Genomic DNA, 25,496 nt, shown 5'->3' with positions numbered 1-25,496 from the left:
AAGGGAATTATTGAATTACAGTTGCAACACAACAAAAAAGGTCTTATTCCACCATACACCAACAACACTCACACTAGTAGACACTCACAAATAAACTGCATTGGATCCAATAGATATCCCTTAAAAGGAAAGGTAACGAATAAGAATTCAGAGAATAAGATGAACATCAAATTCCAACCAATCAGCTTTGTGATCAGACCAAATCGTGGGTCCTAAAACCTTCACCCACTGTCATGTAGCAAATCATCAAACGTACATAAAACAATGGTTGTTTTAGGAGAAAAAATTGAAAAATAATAAAATATTTTTTTCATAGTTAACTTAGGTGCAAATTGAAGGTACAAGTTAGCTTATAAACACTAATAATAATAAAATTTAGTTCAAGAATAAATAAATATGTATTACATTAGTATCTAATCTTTATCCAACAAACCAAAACAACCAGTTAATATAAAACCAACCAAATTACGTACTCTAAATTTTAAGTAGCTCCAAGTTTAAAAACACACAATCTAATCTCAAACTAAAACGAGTATAAACACACTACGGTTCAAAGATACCAATTTGAAAAAGAAAAACAAGCAGAAATTTTTTTAGAAATAATCCAAGACCAAACCTTCAATTCTGAGTAATGAGTAATCCAATTACTTTATTACTAAGAAATCAAATCTCACTAATAAAAAAAAAAACGTGATTAACTTTTTTTTTTAAGTTTTTAGTTAGAGATAAACACGTAATCATAATTACTGCATAAACTGAGAAAGGAACCAAGTAAGAACAAACTATAAGACCCCACTGGGCTTCTTTCTCTTCACATTCTCAAATCTCATCATAACCAATAATTGAATTTGAACAATTTGGGGGCTCTCTAGATCTATACACTAACACTCTCTCAACTTGTAATGAATCCTTGTTGGTAGCAGTTAACCTTTCACTGCACTTTTCTCTTTGCAGCCAAAAACCAGTTCCTAACTATGAACAACGAAATGAAAGAAGCAAGTGCATTAGGAGCTAGAACTGCACGAGCCTGCGAGAGCTGTCTAAAAGTAAGAGCAAGGTGGTATTGTGCAGCTGATGATGCTTTCCTCTGCCATGGCTGTGACAACATGGTTCACTCAGCCAACCAATTAGCAAGCAGGCACCAAAGGGTCAAGCTTCAAACTGCATCCTCTAAGCTCAACTACTCTGACACCCTTAATCATAACAAAAAGGTAGCATGGCACAGTGGATTCACACGAAAAGCAAGAACACCACGCCACAGCACCAAGCTACAAGAGCAACAACAAAAGAAAATACATGAAGAAGGAGAAGAAGAAGAAGAACAACAACAACAAGTGTTTTTCAATAACACCATTAGTCTTCCCCTTGTGCCAGAGCTTGGAAGTGAAGAAGCACTGTATAATGATGAGAGTGAGGAGCAGCTATTGTGCCGGGTGCCCGTGTTTGATGCTGAGCTTTGTAGTGTATACAATGAAGTGAAGGAAGAGGTTTTGGCTGGTGAAGAAGTCTTTGACTTGGAAAATTTTTCTTGCGAGTTTCTGCCATCTGATATGGATCTTGCTGAGTTTGCTGCTGATGTGGAAAGCTTGCTTGGAAATGGAGCTGATGAGGATTCATCTGAGCATGTGAAAGGATCAGAAATTGTGCTTGATTGCAAAGAAGAAGATGATGAAATGGATGCATGTGTTGATGGAGTTGGAGAAAAAGATGCAATGGTGAAGGTCAAAGATGAAGAAGAACTTGATGCTGACACATCTTGCCATTTGGATTCGATTATTCTTGACATGAATTGGAATGATATTGTTGAGTCAGAATCACTTGCTGAGGAACAGGATAAGAAGGAGATGTTTTTGAGGCTAAACTATGAAGATGTTATTGCTTCTTGGGCCAGTCAAGGTTGTCCATGGACAACAGGAACCCCACCTAACTTCAACTCTGATGATTTCTTGCCAGATTTCTTGGTAACTTCTTCTCTCAACCTTCTTCTTTGCTTATGTGACAATGTTAACGTAGTGTCTTTTTTGTTCAACTTATTTTATGATGATAACTTTTCAGCTTTTGAGAGGACTTAACAAAAGTTCTATAATGTCCTAGTTGGTCTCATATCTAACTACATGATGAGAAGGATTGTGTTATTATGCCTTCAAAAATCAATACAAAATTCGTCGATATACCTAAACTAGAGAGGTTTTTATTAAGAAGTTGGACTTTAAGTCCAATTCAACCTCATAAAATCAGTTTATGAGATATAGAGATCTGCATCCACTTATGTTATGAAATACTCTAATCTCAAGTTGATCTGAGATCTCCAACAAGTCTTATGTCTTCGGTAACCGATGTAAAATTCGTGGATATACCTAACTTGCAAAATTGTAGGTAACCAATGATAGCTCGCGAGACTTCAATTGGTAACTTCTTCTCTCAACCCTCTTTGCTCATGCAGTGATGTCAATTGTGTTAATTAGCTCTTAATTTGTTCTATAGTTCATCTACCTATAATACACTAGTGTTCATTATGGCTAAATAAGATAATTGTGTTATACTTTCGAGCAAAATCTGTCGATATACCTACTGTAAATTATTCATAAAGGGTTTCTGTTATAATTTTGGTAACGATGTTAAATTTTTCTACACACTTATGTAAAATTTGTAGGTAACCAATGCTCTCAGACTTATTGGTAACTTGCTGCTTTTCTGCAACAATGTCAATTGTGTTTGTGTGTTTGGTTTAACTTATTCTGTGACAACAATTTTTTCAGTTTTCTGAGAGAACTTTAAAAAAGTTCTACCTATAAATATCACAGTTGATCTCATATGTTTGGCTATAGAAAGAAGATTGTGCTATATCTTCTTCTTCAATAATTAGTCACTGAAAAATTCGCCGATATACCTTACATGTAAATTTATATAGGTAAGGTAATGAATGATTTTTGGCTAGACTTCTGGGTAAGTTGTTCTCTCAACCATTACTATTCACTATTAAACAATTATTAAATATAAACTAATTTTAAATACTAAAAATAATTAGTTGTTATATTGAATAGATTAAATATTATTTTAGATAAAAAAAATTATTAGTTTCTATTACTGACAAATAGTTTTTAAATTGATATTTCATTCGTTATTACTAATGTTTCAATTACCAATTATTTAGATTCTAAATTTGGTAGCAAAAATCTTTTTAACTAATTAGATACTAATTTAGAAATCAATAATTTTTTAGTCTTTAAAATGATCTATAATTTAGTCAATTTAATAACTAATTATTTTTTGTCTCTAAAATTAGTTTCTATTTAATGAATTTTTTGTAGTGACTGTTTGCTTATGTAACAATGTCAATTGTTTTTTTTTTATAAAAACTTTAATGTTAGGTATTATTATGCAACTTTAATGTCAAATATCTATGATAATAACTTTTCAATGAATCTTCGAAGATAACTTTAAAATGGTTCTACCTATGGTGGATCTCACATCCGGTTATAGAGGAAGAATTGTGTTACATGTTGAGCAATCAATACAAAATTCGTCGATATACCTAATACAAATATTTGAATGAACTTTAACATGAAGCTCAAAGTTGATGATAATGGCTATTTCTATAGTTGATGTGCAAGTTTTTTTGTCAAGGGTTCGAATGGTGAGGATGTTCTATGCTGTTATGGGGAAATGAGAAGTTTAAGAGGGCATGCAGCAGATGGGGGAAGAGAAGCAAGAGTGTTAAGATACCGAGAGAAGAGAAGAACTCGTTTGTTTGCAAAGAAGATAAGGTATGAAGTGAGGAAGTTGAACGCAGAGAAAAGACCAAGAATGAAAGGTAGATTTGTGAAGAGAACATCATTTCTTGGAGCCACTGTTTTGCCACCTTAGTCGTCATCATCATCATCATCAATCACCACTGACACCAAAGTAATCAATCAAATTAATGGTTAACTTTTCCATGTTTGATTTTGTGGAAGAGTTAATTAGATTAATTGATTATTAGTTACTTGGTTTTGCTATGTGCAATGCCATCATCACTTTTCTCTTGCTGGGATATTTATTGATTTCTCTAGCAGGTCCTAAGCTTCTACTAATGGAAAAATGGTACCTTCTGTCAGCATTTTCATGGCTTTGGTATTCAATTTCAGAACCCTTTTTTAATGTTGCTTATATATAGAAAGTGTAATCTATGATGATCATGCTATTTTGTATATGTTTGTTTTCCTTAATTAACTCTTTGGGAGATTAACAGTGTTTAACATATATCAGGTACTTAGCAATATTCTCAATAATGTGCTATGCATAGGAAGAAGAAGGAAAGCGACTGGTGAAATGGACTAAGATTAAAGTATACTCATCACATGTTTGAACAAATTTCACTCTCAATCTTCTAAGAACTGATACATGGGAAATCTGAACTTCATTAATGGTGGACACAAAATAATAGCTTACACAGCCTAGCATAGACTTATAGAGACTAATTAACAAGGAGATATCAAAGAAAATAATACATATAATTCAAACAATAAGGAGTGTTGGTCTAGGGATTCGTTAAAAATTTTATACTTTTAGTTTAATTCAACCTTATAAAATTAGTTTGTCTTTTTTTTTTAATCGATGTAGGATTTTTAACATATTTTCTCACATTGAAATCCTTCCACTTGTGCGTGAGATAATATATTTATAGATGGTCCGATAATGACTGACCTAATAAACCCAACAAATACTTGCTAGGATAGGTTTTGCATGACTCTAATGTTATATTAAGAAGTGAACTTTAAGTCTAACTCAATCTTACAAAATCCAATTTATTATTAACTCTAACTCAATCTTATAAAATTAATTTGTTATTATCTCTAATTGATATATCCAGTTGAAATATGTTATTAACCAACTTCATACAGATTTGGTGCTCCCATTGGTTAGTTCCTTCAATTTAGTTGAATTTGTAACAGCAACCAAGTTTTTTTATTTATACACAAACATTTTATTATATGAAATTTTAACAATATGGGACATAAATGTGAGCTAAGAAAATAAACTGTAATAGTTGGGCATAAGCACAAAATGGGATGGGGCATTACATAATTTCATGTCACATAATTTTTTGTGTGGAGACAATTTAACTACTTCAACCCTCCTTCCTATTCCAATGACCACACTCTTTTATGGTCACCACTTTTCTCTTTTACATTACTTCCTTTGGCAATTAAAATTAGCTTCTTCACAAAAAAAGAAAAACTAGTATTTATTATTGACTTTAATGGTTAATTTTATTTAACAAATTGATCCTCTCCAAATTCAAATTGCATGTAAAAAATTTAATTTAACAACACAAATATATAAATAAATTTCAAATAATTGAACCCTATTTAATTTAATGTCATTATTTAAAAGAGTATATTTCTCACTTAATTCAAATGTCAACAACATATCTAACCAATATAATTAGGATACTTTAGAAAAATGTAATTTTTCCGTTTGAAATAAAATTTAAAGAATCCAATATACTTAATCAATTTAAAGTTAGGTATTTTACATATATTTAAATCTAAAAGAAATATAAATTATCACTAAACATGTAGACCGAGTAACACAATATTGTTAGTTCAAAGTGTTGAATATGCAAATGTATTAATTATTCAAAAGAAAAAATTGTAGATCTAGTAATCATATGCAAGTTAAGCAAAATTTCTTACATGAAATGAATGTGATTAATAGTTTTTTCTCATTTTCTTCAAATAAATAAAACAAATCAAAGAAATAAGAAATAGATAAGAGAAATATATTTTAAATATTTTCCTAATTGTGCACAAAGATAGATAGCCACATGTACTCATTAGGGTTGTTCAGGAATATCATAACCAAATGACACTTAATTGAATTGTATAAAAGAAAAAACTGAATTGTTTAAAAAAACTATACTGATGCCTAAATTATTCCATTAATTTAATTTTTAAAAATTGATTTGGTTCTGAATAGGATTGTTTGAACTAAACTCAACCATAACTTATGATAATGGAAAATATACTTCAAAATACAATGTTCATGGGTGAAAAATTCAAACAATTTAGAGCAGTTCAATCTTGTTTAGTTCATTCAAATCATGATTTAGTTTAATTTATTTAAACCATTATACAATTGTATTCAATTATCTTAAATTACTTTTAATGTTTGGTTCAATTTTGCAATACACGGTGCATTTTCTCTATTCCAAGTATTCATGCTCACAATAGAGTTCTCACCATTAGTACATATGATGGTTAATCTTAATTTTTGTTACTGTTTTCAGTGCACAAATACATCTCATGTAGAACATATTAATAGAAAATTGAGGTTTGAAAAATGTTAGTTTTCTAATTCAGATGAGAGGACTTTTGCCTAGTTTAAGATGTCAACAATTAAATTATGATCCTTAGAAAACTGTTAATTAACTTATAACCCTTTATATCTTGCACAAAATAAAAGTGAAAGGTGAAATGGTAGTTTTCTAATTCATATCAGCTTCATTGTTATATGAATAACAAAACATTTGCATAGCATCTATTTTGTTCAAAAAACAAGTCACTTGTTTATCAATTGAAATCTCTGTCAACTATGCTTAAATAAAGCTATTACTATTTTCAAATACAAAAGAAACTAATCTAAGTAAGTACCTCTTATTTCTTTTTTGCATCAAATCGAAAATGCAACATTTTCAGGTACTCTATTGATGCTTCTTCATCTTGCCAGAAACTTTTAAGGGAAAATCCAACTAAATATCAACTCAATCTCATGAGTGCATATGAAAGGACAAATGAAAGCAAGGGCAATTTTATATCCACCATGTGTTCCACTTAGTTTTTGTTACTTTTTTTTTACCATACCCAACATATCTCCCTGACTTTTCCTCTGTTCATTCACACGAAACAATAAAACCATCAACATCAATGAAACCATCTTTACCCTCTCAACAAGTGGCTGGGTTTGGGTGAGGAATATTCTGGTCACCCCTCACAAATCCAACACAACAATGAGTTTCAAACCATCTTACTTCGAACACGAGGTATGGATTACATGTACAATTTTATTACTAATGAAACACTTATTTCATAATCTGATTCTGATGCATTTTGACCATAGCCTTTCCATACTTGTTGTTTACATTCAAATGGTAACAAGCCAAGCAAAAATAGCCGATGCCAAGTAAAAATACAGTTGTAGTTTGCAGGAAGTTCGAGTAAAGAAAAAGAACATAAACAAAATAACTGCAGCATTGGCACTCCTCCACCCATAATCTAATATGCCAATAAAATGAGTTGGACACTCAATCTTTCCCTGCAAGAGGAACAAAATTTACTTTCATTCACCGACAAAATGCTTGCATCAATGAAAAAATATTATAAAATAAAGATTCCGATTTTATCAAACATGTATCTGTTTACTAGTATTTAACCAATAACTCACCCAACGATATTGTACCTATCAAATTAACCAAACAAATGTTCTTGAGAAAATGCATCAAATAACTCTGATCACTAATAACAATGCAAATAAGCCATCAATCATCACTTAGTGGAACAAAAGCAGGGAAGATGGGGGAGAGGGAAAGCCAATTATAGGATCTTTTACCAACTTCAACAATTCGATTTAAACTCATTACTTCTTTAATTTATAAGAGAAATTGTTTTTATGACTGTCTCACTAGTCATCTACATCAGTGTCATTATTATAACAAGAAATCAGAGGGATCTCTACCAAGAAGTTCATGGTGACAACATCAATTACAGCAATTTCTCTCTGAAAAGTTGTCAAATGTCACTTAATTTAGGCCCTTGTATCTACCCTATAGTCAAAAGAGTTAATAACGCTGATTTATTACCCCCAGCAAAACCCCAAACATGAACACCTCATTTGATGACTGATTCATTTAACAGTGGCAATTCATATAAAACAAGAGAAAATGACAGAAATAACGTTTGAAATTACCTTTTATTTATCCACAAGACACTCATTCAGACTCAACCGGCTCAACCTTCGGAGCTGATTCAGAAAAATTAAACAATGAATAAGGAATCACACAAAAATCATGACTATGAACCACGATTACAAATATCGTCAATGAAAATCATCAAACGGACCTCTATAGTTGAAAACAATGAAATACGTAACGGGTTTCAACATTCCCCAAGAATTCCCAAAGTAAAACCCTAGAGCATTCAATTTGAAAAAAAAAAAATGGTTTCAGAAATTGAGTGACTGACCGTGGAGGGAGGGGTGGCGACCGTCCTTGCCCCAACCGATACCGCGAGTGGATTCGAGGTACTGGTTGACGAGATGGCGGCACTTCTGAAGGTGGTTGATGCCTTCGATGCGGTAGCACCAGCGTAGTTTGTCTCTGATGATCTTGGCCTTCTCGATTTGGATCCACTTCTCTCTCACGATGTACTCTCTCATCTCAAGCATCGCCACCGGATCCTTGTACGGATTCGCCGGATCGAAATCGTCCGGCGGCGACTCGTCGAACTCCACATACCCTTTCTTCCTTCCCATTCTCACCAACGAGTTCTCTCTTCTGTCTCAACTCAACACAACTCAGCTCAACTCGGATGCTTCGAAATTCTGATTCTATATCTTCACTTATCTTCGGATTGGGCTTATAGTAGTCAAAGGCCCGTTATTATGGGCCCAATATATAATTTTGCTAACTTTAGGGCTGAAGAGGGGATTATATAATTTCAACATATTCTGAAAAATTATTTTTAGAAATTATTAAAATTTAATATATTCCGAAAAATATAAACTGGATTTATTTTTTTTATACATTAATATGTTCCCTTTCTAAATCTTTTCTTAAAAAATTAGAAAATAAATTATATATTTTTTGGAATAAAGCTAAAGAATATGAATATTGTAAATGTATCACACTTCAATCACAAGTTTTCTAAGCAAAATAATCATTTAAATTTTGCTGACTTTCTTAAAAGTATAACAGTTGAGAAATATAAATTTCAAGATCCTTATATTGTCATTAATATTTATTTTATTATTATACAAAAAGAAATTTTGAGGAAATGGACATACTATTATTTTATGTTATTATATATTTTAATTATTATAACATTATGTACTTTATAACTTGAATTACTTATTTTTTTGTTGTTTTATATTTGATTTCTTTATGTAACTATTTGAATTATGATTGGATACTTGAATGTGTTAATTTTGAATTCTCCATAAAATAAATTGTAAGAAATATATGATTTTGGTTTCAATTCTTATACAATAAGTTTGTATTTTTCATCCTGTAAAATTTTAAATCACTTTTTTTAATCTTATAAAATATATGATTTGGTTTCAATTCTTATAAAACAATTTCTTTACTTTTTGTCCTTTAAAGCAAATAACATATTTTACATGTCTTAAAAGTCCTTTAACCTTTTACTTAACACCATATTCATTTGCACAAACCAACCACGTAATATTGTAAATAAAAAAAATCATAAATTACAGAAACCAAAATTGAAAAAAATTCATTTTGCATACCAACATATTTTATCCCTTGCATTGCTTGAGTGATAGTGTTCATCACTTGCTTTGTCTTTGTCTTGTTTGTCTTGTTACTTAAATTCTTAATGTATTGAGAATACAATAAATCTGATATTTATTTTTGTTTTCAAAAAGTTTAGATTTATAAAACAATGAAAAACATCATGTTATTGTCAATCTTTTTCGGTTGGAATACTTGAAAACTTAGACACTTCTTCATGTTTTCTTTAACTGAAGTATGTGTGAGGTTCTCATAGGATATAAAGGATCGACGTACATCTCCAATTTGTACTTCGAATATTTGAGTTTTCGTTAGTTGTTCCAAAATCTGATGAATGTGTGATTAGGATTGTTCAGGAAAATGCAAAAATCAATTTCATATCTTGAATTTTTGCTTTCAATTATGTAAAATAATAAAACGTAAAACATAATAGAACAATAAAACAAACTAAAAATCACACATGAAACTCTACAATTGTCTTCCACAATTGTCTTTGGGAAGAAGAAATGACGTCAAACTGAAAATTACACACATTGAATATTTATATATACTGAAAACTTGGCTCCAAAGCTCTAAACTTCAAATTTCAATAAAAACATACTTTATGCACCTCTTTATCCAATGTGTAACTCAAAACAACTTAAAACGTAAAAGAGTGTTTTCCATAATAGCGTCCAAAAAAAAAAGTCCTCAACCTAGATCATTACATGACAAATTAAAAAAAAATCAATTAAAGGTAAAAAATAATTATATATAAATGGAGTAAAAATCCTAAAACAAAATATGATGGCAATAAAACATGAAAGAAGTAAAATTAATCACTTTGAAATGCGGTTAAAAATCCGATTAAGCTCATGTAAAAACATGTTTAAACCAAAAAAAACTCGAAAAACAAAAGTTAATGAAAGTCATGTACGATCAAAACATTTTCTTATGTCAATCAGAAAAGATCTTATCATTATAAAGATGAAGAAAAAATATAAAAACATTAACTAAAGACCAACATAGAAGAAAAAACCTAGAAACTATGAATTATACTTTTAATAAAAAGACTAGCACAAGATGCAATGTTCTTTTGTTCGACGTATAAAAATAAGACAAAGATCTTCCGTCAACGTGGTTGAAGAAAGGGTGGAGCAAAAACATTAGCACACTTAATAACTATTTTTAGTTAAATTAATTTTGACAAAAATTACCCTAAAATTAGACTCCATTTATAATATAGTATAGATAAATTATATGATATTCCATGTAATTTTTTTATCACAGAGTATATAAAATTAACTTTATCTACAACAAGTAAACTGTTTATAATCATATATTAGTATGGATTTATAATCATTTAATTTTCATCACATAAACTCTAGGCTGAGTTATTCGTGTTGACAATAGTGTAATGTGAAAAGTGGTCATAAATTTCTATTTTTGTAATTTTCAAAAATAGTATAAAAAATGTCCTATGAAGAACCTTCACACTGTACTCGTGAAAAATCTAAAACATAAGTACAAGGGGTGAGGATAGAAAAAACTTCACCACCTATCTAAATCCAACACTTTGTTTCACGTGTTGCCAGAGAGATTGATCCCTACACGTGGCAACATCACGGTCGTTGATTTCTTCACCGGACCCCATCCCAAAGTCAACTGAAGCTCAATTTCTCCATCATTGGTTGCAGCCGGCTCCACCACGTTCTCGCTGCAGCTGCTATCGGCTTCCCCACCAACGATTTTGTTCTCACTCGTCCGAGTCAACCCTGACACCGAGTCATGACTCAGCGAACCCTGTCCATCTAACTCGCTTTCAGCCAACTCAGCCACGGTTGAGTCCACTTTTGGCTTCGCAGGGCGGCGCTTGAACTTGCTGGTTTGTGACTTTACCCTGTGGAGAGAATCAGGACCGCACGATTTATGACTCTTTGCCACGTGGCGAATATCTAGAAGAGCTTGCTGAATCGGCGCGCCGCTAAGAACAGCTGTGGCAGCCGCTTCACAGAGGTGCCAATTTCCGGTCGAGAGTAACCCGGTCGAGCCGAAAACCGGGTCCACCATCCGACCGCAAGCTTCGTAAAGCAAATATTTGAATACGGCTGAAAAAAAGAAAAGAATTAAAAACAGACAAGTTCTAATTAGCCACAAAACCACATAAGGTAAACATTATTATTAGCCAATATTACATTATTAAATTTATCATCCTTTCGATTTTTTTACTATGTCTTTAATAATTTATTTGAAGTAAAAAAAAATATATATTAAAAAAAATCACATAATATTTCAAATGAAATTTAAAATATTAATTTATTATTTAGTTCATGTACTCGTAATGATCGGATGATTCAGTGAATCGGTCATAATCTCGAATCATCTGACCACTCGATCACGATAAAAGATCACGCGACGACATGTGGTCGACCGCCATATGACGACGAGCCATGAATTGACCAAGTCAATAATACTAATTCATAATTAAGAGTTGTTTAGCACAACGTTAAACACGAACAAACCCCTTAATCTGACCCACCAAAGGCTCACTAAGGTAATATAAATAACACAGATTTCAAGAACCACATATGTCATTATCTACATTACTCTGACAACCGAGTGTCGACATTCTGACTGACTTGATCGTCAGAGTGCCTTCTGCAGGTACCATCCTAACCTGTGTTACTAGATGACCGAGAGAAGGAAGGTGAAGCAGGAAACTAAAAGAGATAATGACTAATAATAGAGTGGAGATAAATATACATAATGAAACAAATAATTTTTATACTAAATCGTTGATAATCCTAACTTACATATTATAAAAAATCATTGTATTTTTAGAAACAAAGAGCAATGATACATAAGTACTATTAAATGTGTGTACCTGGTTGGAGATGTGAGGGAGCGTCGGAGAGGAGGTTGAGGAGGCCTTGACGGCCATAGAACTTGGCGAGAAAGAGGGTGGCGTTGGACTGAGACTCAGGGCAACTTATCCATTCAAGGGAGATCCGAATGGGTCACTCCGCCGGGCACCCTCGCCGGAGAACGCGGCAACCATTGCAGCTCAACCGCATGGTGACGGTGATGAGGAGAAAAAGGAAGACGAGAATGGTTTTATAGTGATGGGATCAGAACAGAGTGTGGTTTTGATTGGGTCCCACATTTCCTTAACTACCAATGAGTTCATGAAATCAAGGTTTCGATGTGGGACTGTGGGCGCTGCCAAAGGTTTTGGATGTGAGTGGGACCCACTCCTATAAACGCGGAGACTACATTGGATTTGGAACAAACGACATCTCATGAACAACACGCACACCACTTTTTCCTTTTGTTTCCGTGTCTCCCTGCCCAACCTTCTGCTGTTCACACACACACGCACCTTCATCTGTATCTGTGTAATTTGTAGTACCATCGTTTTCTTCTGTATTTCACTCTCCTTTCTACAAAAATGGTGCTTCTATGCACGTAATCCTTGTTTCTCTCTCCACTTCTTATCATCTTCTCCAAGACTTCAACTCTACAAACCTATCTATCTTAGACATAGTCACCGAAACGACTGAGATTAGATACACACAAACACTTTAATATGTATAATTTTTAAAATACAAGGATAATAATATATATGTGAATTTATCTTTTGTGACTTATTTAAAATGTTTTATTTTTTATTTCTATAATTAATAAAATCTTATTGTTGTCGTTCGGGTATTGGGGTTCGGAGAATGATAATTTAGTCTTCAATCTTCCTCTTTTATTACTTTTTCTTTCCTTCTCGTTTCACCTCTCGGCTGTTTGGGAGCACAGATTCAGATGGTACCTGTGAAAAATACTCCGACGATCAAATCAGTAAAGGATTCGACTCTCGGTTGTCAGAGCACGGTAGATAATGACGTCCATGATTCTTAGAATCTGTGTTATTTATATTACCTTAATAGACCTTTGTTGGTGGGTCGGATTAGAGGATTGTTTCGTGTTTATGGTTGTACTAAGTAACCTTTAATTATGGATTAACTCTGTTGACTTGGTCAACTCATGACTCGTCGTCATGGATTGGTCGATTGCGTGCTACCTTGCGGCTTTCGCTATCGTAAATGAGTGAACAGATGAACTGTAATGCTAACCGAGTCGAGATGACCGTCCGACCCATACAATACACTTATATAATAAGTTTGAACTTTTATAAAATATTATATTTATTTTTTTTATAAAATTATCATTTTTAAAGTTGTATTAGAATTTTAAAATATTTTAAAAATAATTTTTGAATTAAACACTTTTTCATGTCATACGAGTCTCATACATATATACATACATATATACCTTTTAAAATTCGTGTCTATTTTAGGTACAAATTTTGAGAACACAAATAAGGAAATTCACTCCATGATTAGAAATTAACGGAAGAATTATGAAACCATTTGAAAAAAAAAGTCTTGGAATTGTTCAATGTGTTATGTTTGAATTATTGGTACAACGTAGATTTATAGATTCACAAAAGGTTGATGATATCTTTTGCATAATTATTTGTTTGGGTTTACGTTGATATGTTTATATTATAAAAACAAATTATACTGTCTTTTCATTATAAATTATTTTGATATATTTTTGAAGATGACTATTACAAATGTCAATTCGTGTTTTTACATAAATATTTGTAATTGAATGTATTAGTGTATACTTTTATTTTCTCTTATATTTTTATCAATATCTTTTTTTCACACCAATTGTTTTATACCATTTTGTATTTTTCAATTTTTACTTCTCTATTGTAAAAATTTTGTTAAAAAAATCTCTTATTTGGGTAAAAAAAACTTAGTTAAATAAGTGAAAAGACGATTTAACATTTTTAAAAAATTTAAAAATTTTAACTAACCCTAAACAAAGTATAATCTGACAATTTTTAAATAACTTTAATTACATTGTCATACTTTTCTTTCAGTTGTATACCTTATTTTCAATAGCAATACTTCCATTTTTTTTAGAGAGATTAGTGTTCTTACTTGATATGTTTTAATTTTCCATAAGATAAATCACACTTATCTAAGAACTTGAGTCTTTTGAAAAACTTAATTAATATTAGTTCTTGCAAGAAGTAAGGTGATATCTACGAAACCAAAATGTAATTTTTTTCTTCATGAGATTTCTTTCTCCTTCTGAAGTGTGTAATCTTCTTTCCTAGAACTGATGATTTCCTTTATTTATGTATATAAAAAACAATATCACATTGAATAATATTAATTTGTAACTTTTAATTTCCAAGTCTTAAACATCATTTTATTTATTTTACAAAATTATTTTACTTTTAGTAATAGAAAAGTCATATTAAAGTGTGAATTTTGTTTCAAAGATTAATACGCAAGCAGAGTTAGAAAATTCAACCTCGGTATTGTGCTCTCAAATAAATTTGTTATTTTTCATAAAAATATTTATAAACGAGTTTAATAGATGAAAAAGTCATAGAATAGTGACTTGTAGATGATGTTAAAATACTAAGGCTTAATGTTGACCAAGAACAAAATAAAAATTTAAATAAATATATATATTAGAAAACAAATGTTAATCATATTAGCTATAAATATTTATAATTTAAGAGAATGAAAAAATACCGATAAGAAATTTAGAAAGTTAAAAATAAGAATATTTTGATTAGATAGGGCAATTTACAATATCCAAAATCTAAATAATTAATATTTTTAACTTAAAACTAAAATATTTACATAAGAATCAATAATTTATATTGCATTAATTCTGTCTAAAATCATTTAGTCTAGGACTACAATTTCTCTATTCATGGCCTTAGTGAGTTTTACATAAAATTAAAATAGGATTGGTTAGTCAGTGTGAAGTTTATCATAAAATTTAATGATTTTTTTTTTTGGTTAAATTCTAAGGGTGAGAAATTGATACACGTATAATATATAAGTAATTAATCTTAATTTTTTAGTGTTGTGATGATTAACTCAGAAGGATACAGTTAATCTTTGACACTCCAACATAGCAAATAGTTATTAACCATTTATTAATAATTGATTGAAAAATAAAACTGTTTCATTTCAAATTAAAAGAAAACTCACCAACTTATCTCTTATTTAATTATTTATAACTTTGGGTATTAAAGCATATAAAGTGTTGAAAAAATAAATTTATTATTCGATCCCAAACTACACTTAGTGAAAATAAATTATGTTTAAATATAAAATATAAATATTTGAGTGTTTTTTTTACTGAGAATATACGAATAACTCTCAAATTTTATCTTTATATATAACTTTTATCTTCATTATTTTTTTATACAAACAACAAAAACTAAAAAAAAATATTAAATAAAAACTAATTTTAGATACTAAAAATAATTAATTATTATATTTAATTTTTAGACATTAATAACTAATTAAATATTAAATTAAAAATTATTTATTGATAATAGAAATTATTTTAGATGTCAATAATTATTTTAATTTTTAAAGTATTTAATTTAATCAAACTAATTATTTTCTTCTCTAAAATTAAATTTTCTTTAAAATTAAAAAATTGAAAACAAACCTTTGACATTAGTTCACCATAATTTTGTAATTGTTGAGAATCAAGTTATATAGTAGTATTAATTTATTGTAATAATATGGTTTATATCGTTTATGGGGTAACAAAATATATTCAGGTCATGTACTTAATGCAGTATTAATTAAACACATTATTTTATGCTCAAAATGCCTCTTTTTTTTCCATCTCTTGTATCACTAAGAATTGCTAAAATTTGTCATTACAAGTTATAAAATTAAGTTACAATGAATAGAGAAAATTTCTTTTAAATTATCACGCACTAATACAATACGACAATATGATTATTCTAAATTTATATTGTATATTTATGAAGTATGTCTAGATATGTATCAAAAATCATAAAACATATATAATGTCACTACAAATTTAAAGAACATATTTTTATATTATAATTAAATATATATATATATATATATATATATATATATATATATATATATAATCGTAATTGTAATCAATTTGTGGACAAATTAGAAAAATTTCAATTTTTAATCATAAAGGGATATAGCTTTAATTATCATTGCTTATATTGTCTCATGCATTGAATTGGAATGAAAAATTTCAAAAATTTGAATACTTCAATTAAAACAAATATCCTATAGAATATTGATATCATATATGTGATCAGTGATTCATATTTATGTATTGTTTCTTGCTGATAAAAAAAAAATATGTATCGTGATTTCATAGCTTTCAAGTCCTTTTAGAGGGTCTTTGATGAAGAATTTTATAACTTCAAATAGAGCGACATGCCTAAATGAAATGATTGGGTATGATTATAATATTTTTGTGTTATCATACTTTAAGAAATCCATGTTATTGTTTGAACTAGAATAATTCTTATAAGTAACAATATGTTTCTAAACCCTAAATCTAGCGTTATGTTACTTTTTTCTTAGTTGTGGCACTTGTTGTTTTTTTTATAGTTATAATAGACATTTATATTTGACTTATGTTACATCTATTCTAGTTCCTTGAACTCATGATTTTGGATCATGTGGATCTATACACATAGTGAGATTAGTTTTTTGTTAGACTACTATTTCTAACTTTTTTTTACAAGAGTTGAAGTATCTTTCAAATACTTTTTTTTTTATAATTGATAAAAAAATAAGTAAAATATTTTAGAGCATTTAAAAGATGTTCTAACTTGTATATAAAAACGTAGTTTATATAGAAATTGGGGATATTTTCATATTATTTTAACAAGTTGTTGTGAGTTGTTTTATTTTTATGTGTGAAAGAAGGTGAAAATGATTAGAAATGAAGAATGCTACAAAAATGAACAAGATAAAATTATACACTATTTATTTTGATTGAGTTTTTTGTTTTTAATTTTAAAATAGATTAATTTAAATCAGAAAATAATAAATATATAAATAACTTTATTCTCTAAAGTGAGAAGAAACACTTTAAAGGATCCAAATTCTTTTTGGCGAGACATTCATGCAATGATGTTCTTTCACTGGAATGATTGTGACGCAAGGAGTGTTGCTCTCCTATTTTTGAGGAACCCCTTTTTCTTTCTCTCTCACAAATCCAAACCAAAATTTCCTTTACTTAATAAATTTTTATTTTTATCATAGCCAACTATATTCACGCAGAAAAAATCCAATTGATATTTTCTGGTTTTACTCAACTCTCGCCGCAACAACAACATTTGATCAATGTTAACATTTTCAAGGTTGGATTCTCTGGTTTTGATGCTTTGCACAATGTCCATACTACCACTTTGGTAATTACTTTGATATTCATGGTGAGATGAAGCTTGATTACATTCAAAATGTGTTGACTATAGTTTTTGCAAATTGTTTAAGGATGATGTATATTATTGGATGTTTGTTTTAGTTTCAGACACATGTTTAAATTTGAAGTTGTTAGTGTATTCTTATGACAGAATAATCCCATAACGTATCAGTATCTAATATCGATCAAACGACATAATTAATCCTTTGTGTTTCCCATTTATTATTAATCATTTGTGTATTAGAGATAACTAGGAAAAAATTCACATATATGTTCTAATACATTAATCATTACAAATGTAAAATGATAGAATATTTGGTTGTTTAATTTTGTTTAGGTTTTTTAAAGACACTCACCCCTTTAACTTTTTTTCCCTTTTGCTACTCTCTCCTTTTGAATACAATGCATGACTTTTGTTAGTGAATGAAATAGAAAGTATAATGGCAGAATATTTATGCATGGTATAATTTAATCCTTAGAACCAATACCAAGATTTTTTATATTACTTAATGGAGGTAACTTTGATATAATTTTAGGTTTTGAATATCATTGGGTGATATGATACGATGGACATTATTATGAAGTATCATTGCATTAATGTATGAAGTTGTGTCCCCACAAAATTCATCTAGTGATGAATCCACCATCAAATAACCACAATATAGAACCCAGAGTCCTGGGTAATTCAAGTTCAAATATCAATGGAGTTAACTCACCCCAGAGGAAGGTCTTGTTAGAAACAAAGTTGCAACGTGCTCTACACAGTCCACTTATGGCAGGTATGATTAAATTTAACTCAATCTTTTCCTTTTCCAACATGTTTTGATGCTTATAAACATGATGACATATAAATGAGATTAAATTTATATGATTACTTTGATTAATAATAAGTCAAGTTTTGATAGATACAAATTCATATTCAAGCACATTCATGCACAAGAAAATAAAAGGAATGAAAGAGAAATTGATACATATATGAAAGACAATTTTTTTTATCGACAAAGAACGAATAAATATAATGGAGATATTTAAGGGATACCTCAATTCTTATACAAAGTCAACCTAAAACACCTTTCCTCTAAGCTCCTTACACAAACAGAAATGAAACCGAGAAACAATGCTGACAACACTAAAAAAACTCTTATAAAATCCCACCACGCATAAAAAAAAAACCACCTTGTATTTTCTGACAGATCTCATATATATCATAGGTTCAAAACACCAATCAGAATATGAAAAACTTACCCCGCGGGCTTTGGAATTCAGCCATGACCAAACCTTCAATTGCACCATTGTGAAATTTTCAATGTGGTCTATCCTGCCACTTTTAAAAATCTTCTTATTCCTATGTTTCCAATATGCATCCTGAAAATTAAAATATATCTTATATTTTGTAATTCACAAGACCATGCAGTGTTTTATCTTTATGACACCTCTTTCACATTTTATGCAGAGCCATCAACAACATTAATAACCCAAGTAGGTCATAAATTTCCTGAGGTGTTTCGACTAAAACAAGGAAGCTATGCAGATCTTCCTTCAACCAAAATTTCAGAATTAATGAAATCAACTAGCTTGGATGTAAGCTTTCATTTTTTTTCATCCCCTTTAGATTTGCACAATTCACATCTTTTTCTACACCACTGATCTCTTTTAGCATTTATTGTTGCAGAACGCTCCTACTCAATCACTCCTGAGTGTAGTGAATGGTATTTTAGAAGAAAGTGTTGAAAGAAGAAATGGCGAAATACCCCATGTATATATACATTAAAAGGATTTGGAGTTACATAAATAACTAATGCATTCATGAAAAAAAAAACAAGTCTATATTGTTTGGATAAATTTATTCATATAAACACTTTTTTTAGAAGAAAAAATGAATTGAACTTTTCTATTAACTATGGTAAACTTATTATCTACCTTAGTCTTCAGAGAAGTTATATATAAAAAGAATTTTTTACATAATTTAATTTTAACTTAAAAGTTCAATTCAATTGACTTTTTTCTTCATCAAATATTAATGGAGAAGTTTATCCAAATAACAAGATATCAGTGCATGCAAATGTACAATAAAATTCAAAGTTCATTATCTAACAGTGATGTTTATATCTCAGCGTGTGGCTTGCTTATTGAGAAAGGTTGTCCAAGAGATTGAGCGACGTATATCAACTCAAGCAGAACACTTGAAAACTGTATGTTAAAGTTATGTATTTTCAAAGAGTGTTGATATGTTGACAACTCTGTTTTACAAATAGAAAGAGAAATAATTTTTTGTTGAAAGATTTGACAACTACAATTTGAAATACAACATTTTACAACTATGATTTGGTCAATATAATATCAAAATTGCTTCCTTTCAGCAAAAAGTTATTTCTCTTTCTAGTTGTAAACTGATGCAGAATTCTAAACATATTAGCACTATCTTCAAAAGCTAGTTAACATATGTTTTTCTCAATTTTTTTTTCACCCTGCTACATTCCTTTTTACCTTCAGCAAAACAATATTTTCAAGGCTCGTGAAGAAAAATATCACTCACGAATTAGAGTTCTTGAGGCTCTTGCATCTGGAACTGAGGAAGAGAACGAGGTATCCTAAATAACTTTGGATATCATTTCACAAGTGTGTTTATACAAAGTACATATAGGTACAAAATACAAACTTTTCTATTTATCATAGGAACCTTTTTGTGACAGCTTGTTAATATAAACCAGCTTCAACATTTAAAGGTAATGTTTCTTACTCACAAGTAACATTTTTTTTATCAGCAATAAAGAATAAATAAATAAGAACCAATTTAGGAGTGATTCAACCCTTATACAGAACACAAGAAACAGACGAGTCACATCCAACAAACCCAAACCCAAAAAGAAACTAACACCTAACATCTAAATCGAGAACACTAGAATGAGCTGCCAAACCAGAAAAACCAAAACAAACTCGTGTATTTTGTAGCTAAAGAAACAATAAATTGAATCATTTTTTCTGATTTATATTATTTGGCCTCTTCATGTAGATCGAGAGGGTGAAAAAAGAGGAGAAGAAGGTAGATGGATTAAAACAAACTAGGATGAATAAAATGGAAGAAGAAAAGGAAAATGATATGAAGCTAGTTGAGAACACTAAAAGGGAAGAAAAGAGGGAATGCGACAAAGAGGTTATTAGATATATCAAAGAGTTAAAGGATAAAACTGTGGAAATTTCAACATTGAAGCAAAAGCTAGAAACAATGAAAAAAACATATGAAGTACAATGTTCACAGATGGAACAAAAAGCTAAGGAGGAAAATACAACAGATGACAAAGAGGTTATTAGATATATTAACGAGTTAGAGGATAAAACTAAGGAAATTTTAGCATTAAAGCAAAAACTAGAAACTATGGAAAAAACGTGTGAAGAGCGGTGCTTAAAATTAGAAGCAAAAGCTAAAGAAGAAAAGATGACAGATGACAAAGATGAAATTAAAGTGCTAGAGAACAAAAGTAATGAAATTTCAACGTTGAAGCAAAAAATAGAAAAGCTAGAAACATTGATAAAATCTTATGAAGTACAATGTTCAGAATTGAAAGCAAAAGTTGAGGAGAAAAATATGATAGATGGAAAAGATGTTAGTAGATATATTAAAGAATTGGAGGACAAAAATATGGAAATTTCAACATTAAACAAAAATCTAGAGAACATGAAAAAATCATATGAAGTAGAATACTCACAGTTGAAAGCAAAAGTTGAGGAGGAAAAGGGAGCAGATGGTGAAGAGGTTAGTAGATATATTAAAGAGATAGAGGACAAAAACATGAAAATTTCAACACTGGGTCAAAAACTAGAAACAATGACAAAAACATATGAAGTACAATGCTCAGAACTGAAAGCAAAAGCTGAGGAGGAAAAGGTAGCAGATGGAAAAGAGGCTATTAGATATATTAAAGAGTTGGAAGACAAAAATAAGGAAATTTCAGCACTTAAGCAAGAATTGGAAACAATGAAAAAAACTTATGAAGTTCAATGCTCACAGTTGAAAGCAAAAATTGAAGAGGAAAAAATTGCAGATGGGAATGAGAGTATTAGACATATTAAAGAGCTAGAGGAAAAAAATATGGAAATTTCAGCATTTAAACAAGAACTAGAAACAATGAAAAAAGCACATGAAGTTCAATGCTCACAATTGAAAGCAAACGCTGAAGAGGAAAAAGTGGTGGGTGGGAAAGAAATTATTAAATATACCAAAGAGCTAGAGGACAAAAATATGGAAATTTCAGCATTTAAGCAAGAACTAGAAACAATGAAAGAAAAATATGAAGTACAATGCTCACAATTGAAAGAAAAAGCTGATGAGGAAAAAATGGTGAATGAGAAAGAAATTATGAAATATACAAAAGAGCTAGAAGACAAAATTATGGAAATTTCATCATTTAAGCAAGAACTAGAAACAATGAAAAAAACACATGAAGTACAATGCTCACAATGGGAAGCAAAAGTGGAGGATGGTAAAGAAGAACTAAAACAAAAATCACAAGAATATGAAAATTTGTTGGAAAAACTAAGAAATAAGGTTAAAGAGAATGAAACCCTTTACGAATCAAAATATCAGAAGTGGTTCCAGAAAGAGAAGCAAATACGAAAAGATGTGAATTTTCAGTTCAGTTTCATACAGGTAAACAAACTTACATACAACTAAATGTCATTCTTGTTATAATAATGTCAAATATTACAATATTTTATCGAACTTGCAATTCAGAAATTGAAATTATCATGGGAATCTATTAAGCAAGATGCTTTGAAAGACCAAATGATCTATTCTGAGGAATGTAAAAAACTTGGTATGTTCTATTACTTGTCTTTCACATTTTCTTTTTTTCTTTGTCTAAAAGGGTAAACGTTAATAATTGTATTGTAACTTATCTAGGTGTAAATCTTAAATCACTAGTAGAAGCAGCTGAGAATTATCAAATAGTTCTTGCAGAAAATCGAAAACTATTCAATGAAGTTCAAGAATTAAAAGGTAGCAACACTATTTATGTTTTTCCAACAACTACTTGATGTAGGTATACTGTGAATAATTTACATGGGACTTTTCTCTAATACAGGAAATATAAGAGTGTATTGTCGACTTAGACCATTTCTTCCTGGTCAAAAGGAAAAACAATCTATTGTGGAACATGTTGGTGAAAATGATTTGGTTGTGGCAAATCCTGCCAAACAAGGAAAGGAGGCCCTTAGAACATTTAAGTTCAATAAGGTCTTTGGTCCAACATCAACTCAAGGTTTATTTCTTTATAATCTCCATTTTATCATAAGGTTTAGAATGCATGAACTTTTACTTCATCATATCTATGCATGTTGACTCCATTTCTTTAATTGTTGCTCCCTTGAATGATGCAGCTGGGGTGTATGCTGACATACAAGCCTTTATTCGATCAGTATTGGATGGGTTTAATGTATGTATATTTGCTTATGGTCAAACTGGTTCAGGCAAAACTTACACAATGGTATGCAACTTCTATTTATTTTTGTTATCCTATTCATCATGCTAGTTAAGTATAACTCCTTGTTATTTATTAAGAAGTAGACTTTAAGCTTAACTCAATCTTATGAAATCAGCTTATAAGATAAGGTTTGTACTCACTTATATACTATAAAAAAATTCTTATCATTGATCGATGTGTGATCTTCAACATTATTCTATATGTTGTCATTGTTTTCAGAGTGGTCCAAATAATGCATCAATTGAGGATCTTGGTGTTAACTATCGAGCTCTGAATGATCTCTTCAGCATATCTACAAATAGAAAAAGCTCCATAGTGTATGAAATTGGGGTTCAAGTCATTGAGATATACAATGAACAAGTTCGAGACTTATTAACAGTTGATGCTTCAAAGAAATATCCTTTTTTTCAATTACTATATATGGAAACATCATTCTTTGCGTGGACTTCTTTTTTCTTTCTCTTACTTTAGGAAAAATAAAACATAGCATGTCATGTTTCTGAACGATGATTTCCTTGATTTACACACACTTGGGATATTGAATCACGCTCAACCAAATGGATTAGCAGTACCAGATGCTACCATGCAACCTGTGAAGACAACTGAAGATGTGATAAAGCTAATGGACATTGGTTTAAAAAATAGAGCAAAGGGTTCGACAGCTATGAATGAAAGAAGTAGTCGTTCTCACAGGTTTGTCTCTTCACTGTTTTTTTTATCAGCAAGAAAAGATATAATAAATGTAGCTCACTTTAAAGATGGTGCAACCCTCTTACAAAGTAAAAGAGATATACACTTTAAGAAAACCTCAATACCTTTCCTGCCACAACTAGCTAAAAAACAAATTAAAAGTCAAAAACCAACCCCGCCACCCTATCAACAACTATTGATTGAGTACATACATACTATACATACTATATTTACAATTTAGAAATGTAAGTTTTGTAATATAATGACTTTCAATAAATGTGTGTGGTGCACAGTGTGGTCTCAATTCATGTTCGTGGGACGGATAAAAAGTCTGGTTCCTCTCTTCATGGTAATCTTCATTTGGTAGATTTAGCAGGAAGTGAAAGAATAGATCGCTCTGAAGTAACTGGGGATAGACTCAAGGAAGCACAACATATTAACAAATCACTATCTGCTCTTGGAGATGTCATTTTTGCACTTTCTCAAAAGAGTTCACATGTGCCATATAGAAATAGCAAGCTCACTCAACTTCTACAAACATCTCTTGGTAAAATCATAGTTCATCATTTCTTGTTTCCAACATGTTTTGTCTCACTAGCATCCACAAAATGTGAAAATTTACAGTTTTCTAATCAGATATAACATTACATTGTTCTTTACACAGGTGGTCAAGCAAAAACACTGATGTTAGTCCAAATTAATTCTGATGTAAAGTCTTTTTCTGAATCTTTGAGTACTTTAAAGTTTGCTGAAAGAGTTTCTGGAGTTGAGTTAGGAGCGGCTAAAAGTACTAAAGAAGGAAGAGATGTTAGAGAATTAATGGAACAGGTGTTTAAAACTTACTTCACTTTCAATCATTTTCTGAATACATCAAATGCATTTAAGAACTTATGGTATCTATCTTTTCATAGTCTCTACATAAATTGTATATATCCAATGATTTAAATTTGTTTGCAACTAGTTTAAATTTTATACTTGACTTTTTTTCAGGTGGCTTCTTTGAAGGACACAATTTTGGTTAAAGATACTGAGATTGAGAAGTTACAATTACTTACAGATCTAAAAAATGTATATCCTAGTGTTAATTCTGAGAACAGTGAAACTACCTAATGAGTTTTGAATTTTTCTCAATCAAAGAGATTCATTTAGAAAAAGAAACCAAAACCATAAAAAGGAAACGATGAGAGAACTTTGAAGGTGAGTTTATGATTATTGATTTTGCACATGTAGATTCTAATATGAGTTTAACTCATGTTAATAATACTTTTAACATATTTTTTAAATATCATAATTTTGAATCTTGCCTTGAGAAAAAAATGTAATTTAAAAGTAGAGATTTTTACTAATGCAATTTTATCTCTTAATTACCAAAATGAGTAATTTTTTTAAAATTACCAAAATAAATAAGTCGTGACAAGAGATTTTAATTAAAATTTAATTATGTTGAAGTCGTGTTAGTTCAAATACACTAAATTTGTGTTAATGACACGACTTCTTCACAATTAAGTCGTGTTACATTGGCACGACTTATC

General features: G+C 30.2%; 3 protein-coding genes and 1 pseudogene across 4 annotated transcripts; 2 read left to right on the top strand and 2 right to left on the bottom strand.

The window, feature by feature from the left end:
• Positions 1–718: 718 nt before the first annotated feature.
• Positions 719–4,190, top strand: BBX16 (B-box type zinc finger protein with CCT domain-containing protein). The gene is made up of 2 exons (XM_068647236.2): positions 719–1,961; positions 3,628–4,190. Exons 1-2 carry the CDS (start codon positions 975–977, stop codon positions 3,865–3,867), a joined length of 1,227 nt encoding a protein of 408 aa, XP_068503337.2. The 5' UTR covers positions 719–974; the 3' UTR covers positions 3,868–4,190.
• A 2,802-nt stretch (positions 4,191–6,992) lies between these two features.
• LOC137838027 (NADH dehydrogenase ubiquinone 1 beta subcomplex subunit 10-B-like protein (Complex I subunit NDUFS6)) lies at positions 6,993–8,640 on the bottom strand. Its single transcript, XM_068647237.2, has 3 exons — positions 8,223–8,640; positions 7,948–8,001; positions 6,993–7,296 (listed from the first exon to the last, which is right to left on the bottom strand). Exons 1-2 carry the CDS (start codon positions 8,509–8,511, stop codon positions 7,970–7,972), a joined length of 321 nt encoding a protein of 106 aa, XP_068503338.1. The 5' UTR covers positions 8,512–8,640; the 3' UTR covers positions 6,993–7,296; positions 7,948–7,969.
• A 2,173-nt stretch (positions 8,641–10,813) lies between these two features.
• Positions 10,814–12,576, bottom strand: LOC137838018 (LOB domain-containing protein 41-like; annotated as a pseudogene). The gene is made up of 2 exons (XR_016520598.1): positions 12,372–12,576; positions 10,814–11,595 (listed from the first exon to the last, which is right to left on the bottom strand). The product of XR_016520598.1 is annotated as an LOB domain-containing protein 41-like (transcript).
• Positions 12,577–18,428: 5,852 nt separating this feature from the next.
• Positions 18,429–25,074, top strand: LOC137838017 (kinesin-like protein KIN-14P). The gene is made up of 15 exons (XM_068647223.2): positions 18,429–18,573; positions 19,248–19,375; positions 19,452–19,550; positions 19,909–19,986; positions 20,288–20,380; positions 20,808–22,442; positions 22,527–22,608; positions 22,695–22,790; positions 22,876–23,052; positions 23,171–23,277; positions 23,494–23,669; positions 23,803–23,967; positions 24,258–24,511; positions 24,629–24,792; positions 24,955–25,074. The coding sequence occupies exons 1-15, from the start codon at positions 18,429–18,431 to the stop codon at positions 25,072–25,074; spliced, it is 3,519 nt and encodes a 1,172-aa protein (XP_068503324.2).
• The last annotated feature ends 422 nt before the right edge of the window (positions 25,075–25,496 follow it).

Source organism: Phaseolus vulgaris, chromosome 4 (genome assembly GCF_051622355.1).
Source record: "Phaseolus vulgaris cultivar YP4 chromosome 4, ASM5162235v1, whole genome shotgun sequence".
NCBI lineage: Eukaryota > Viridiplantae > Streptophyta > Magnoliopsida > Fabales > Fabaceae > Phaseolus > Phaseolus vulgaris.
Note: the sequence above shows the minus strand (reverse complement) of the source record. Positions and strands in the feature narration are given on the sequence as shown.

Excerpts from the sequence above, each read along its gene's own strand:
- BBX16 (XM_068647236.2), top strand. The coding sequence starts at position 975 with ATGAACAACGAAATGAAAGAAGCAAGTGCATTAGGAGCTAGAACTGCA. Across the intron at positions 1,962-3,627 it reads ATTTCTTGCCAGATTTCTTG|GGTTCGAATGGTGAGGATGT; the intron begins GTAACTTCTTCT and ends TTTTTTGTCAAG.
- LOC137838027 (XM_068647237.2), bottom strand. The coding sequence starts at position 8,511 with ATGGGAAGGAAGAAAGGGTATGTGGAGTTCGACGAGTCGCCGCCGGAC. Across the intron at positions 8,002-8,222 it reads TCGCCACCCCTCCCTCCACG|CTCCGAAGGTTGAGCCGGTT; the intron begins GTCAGTCACTCA and ends TTTCTGAATCAG.
- LOC137838017 (XM_068647223.2), top strand. The coding sequence starts at position 18,429 with ATGAATCCACCATCAAATAACCACAATATAGAACCCAGAGTCCTGGGT. Across the intron at positions 19,987-20,287 it reads AAGCAGAACACTTGAAAACT|CAAAACAATATTTTCAAGGC; the intron begins GTATGTTAAAGT and ends TTTTACCTTCAG. Across the intron at positions 22,609-22,694 it reads TGAGGAATGTAAAAAACTTG|GTGTAAATCTTAAATCACTA; the intron begins GTATGTTCTATT and ends TAACTTATCTAG.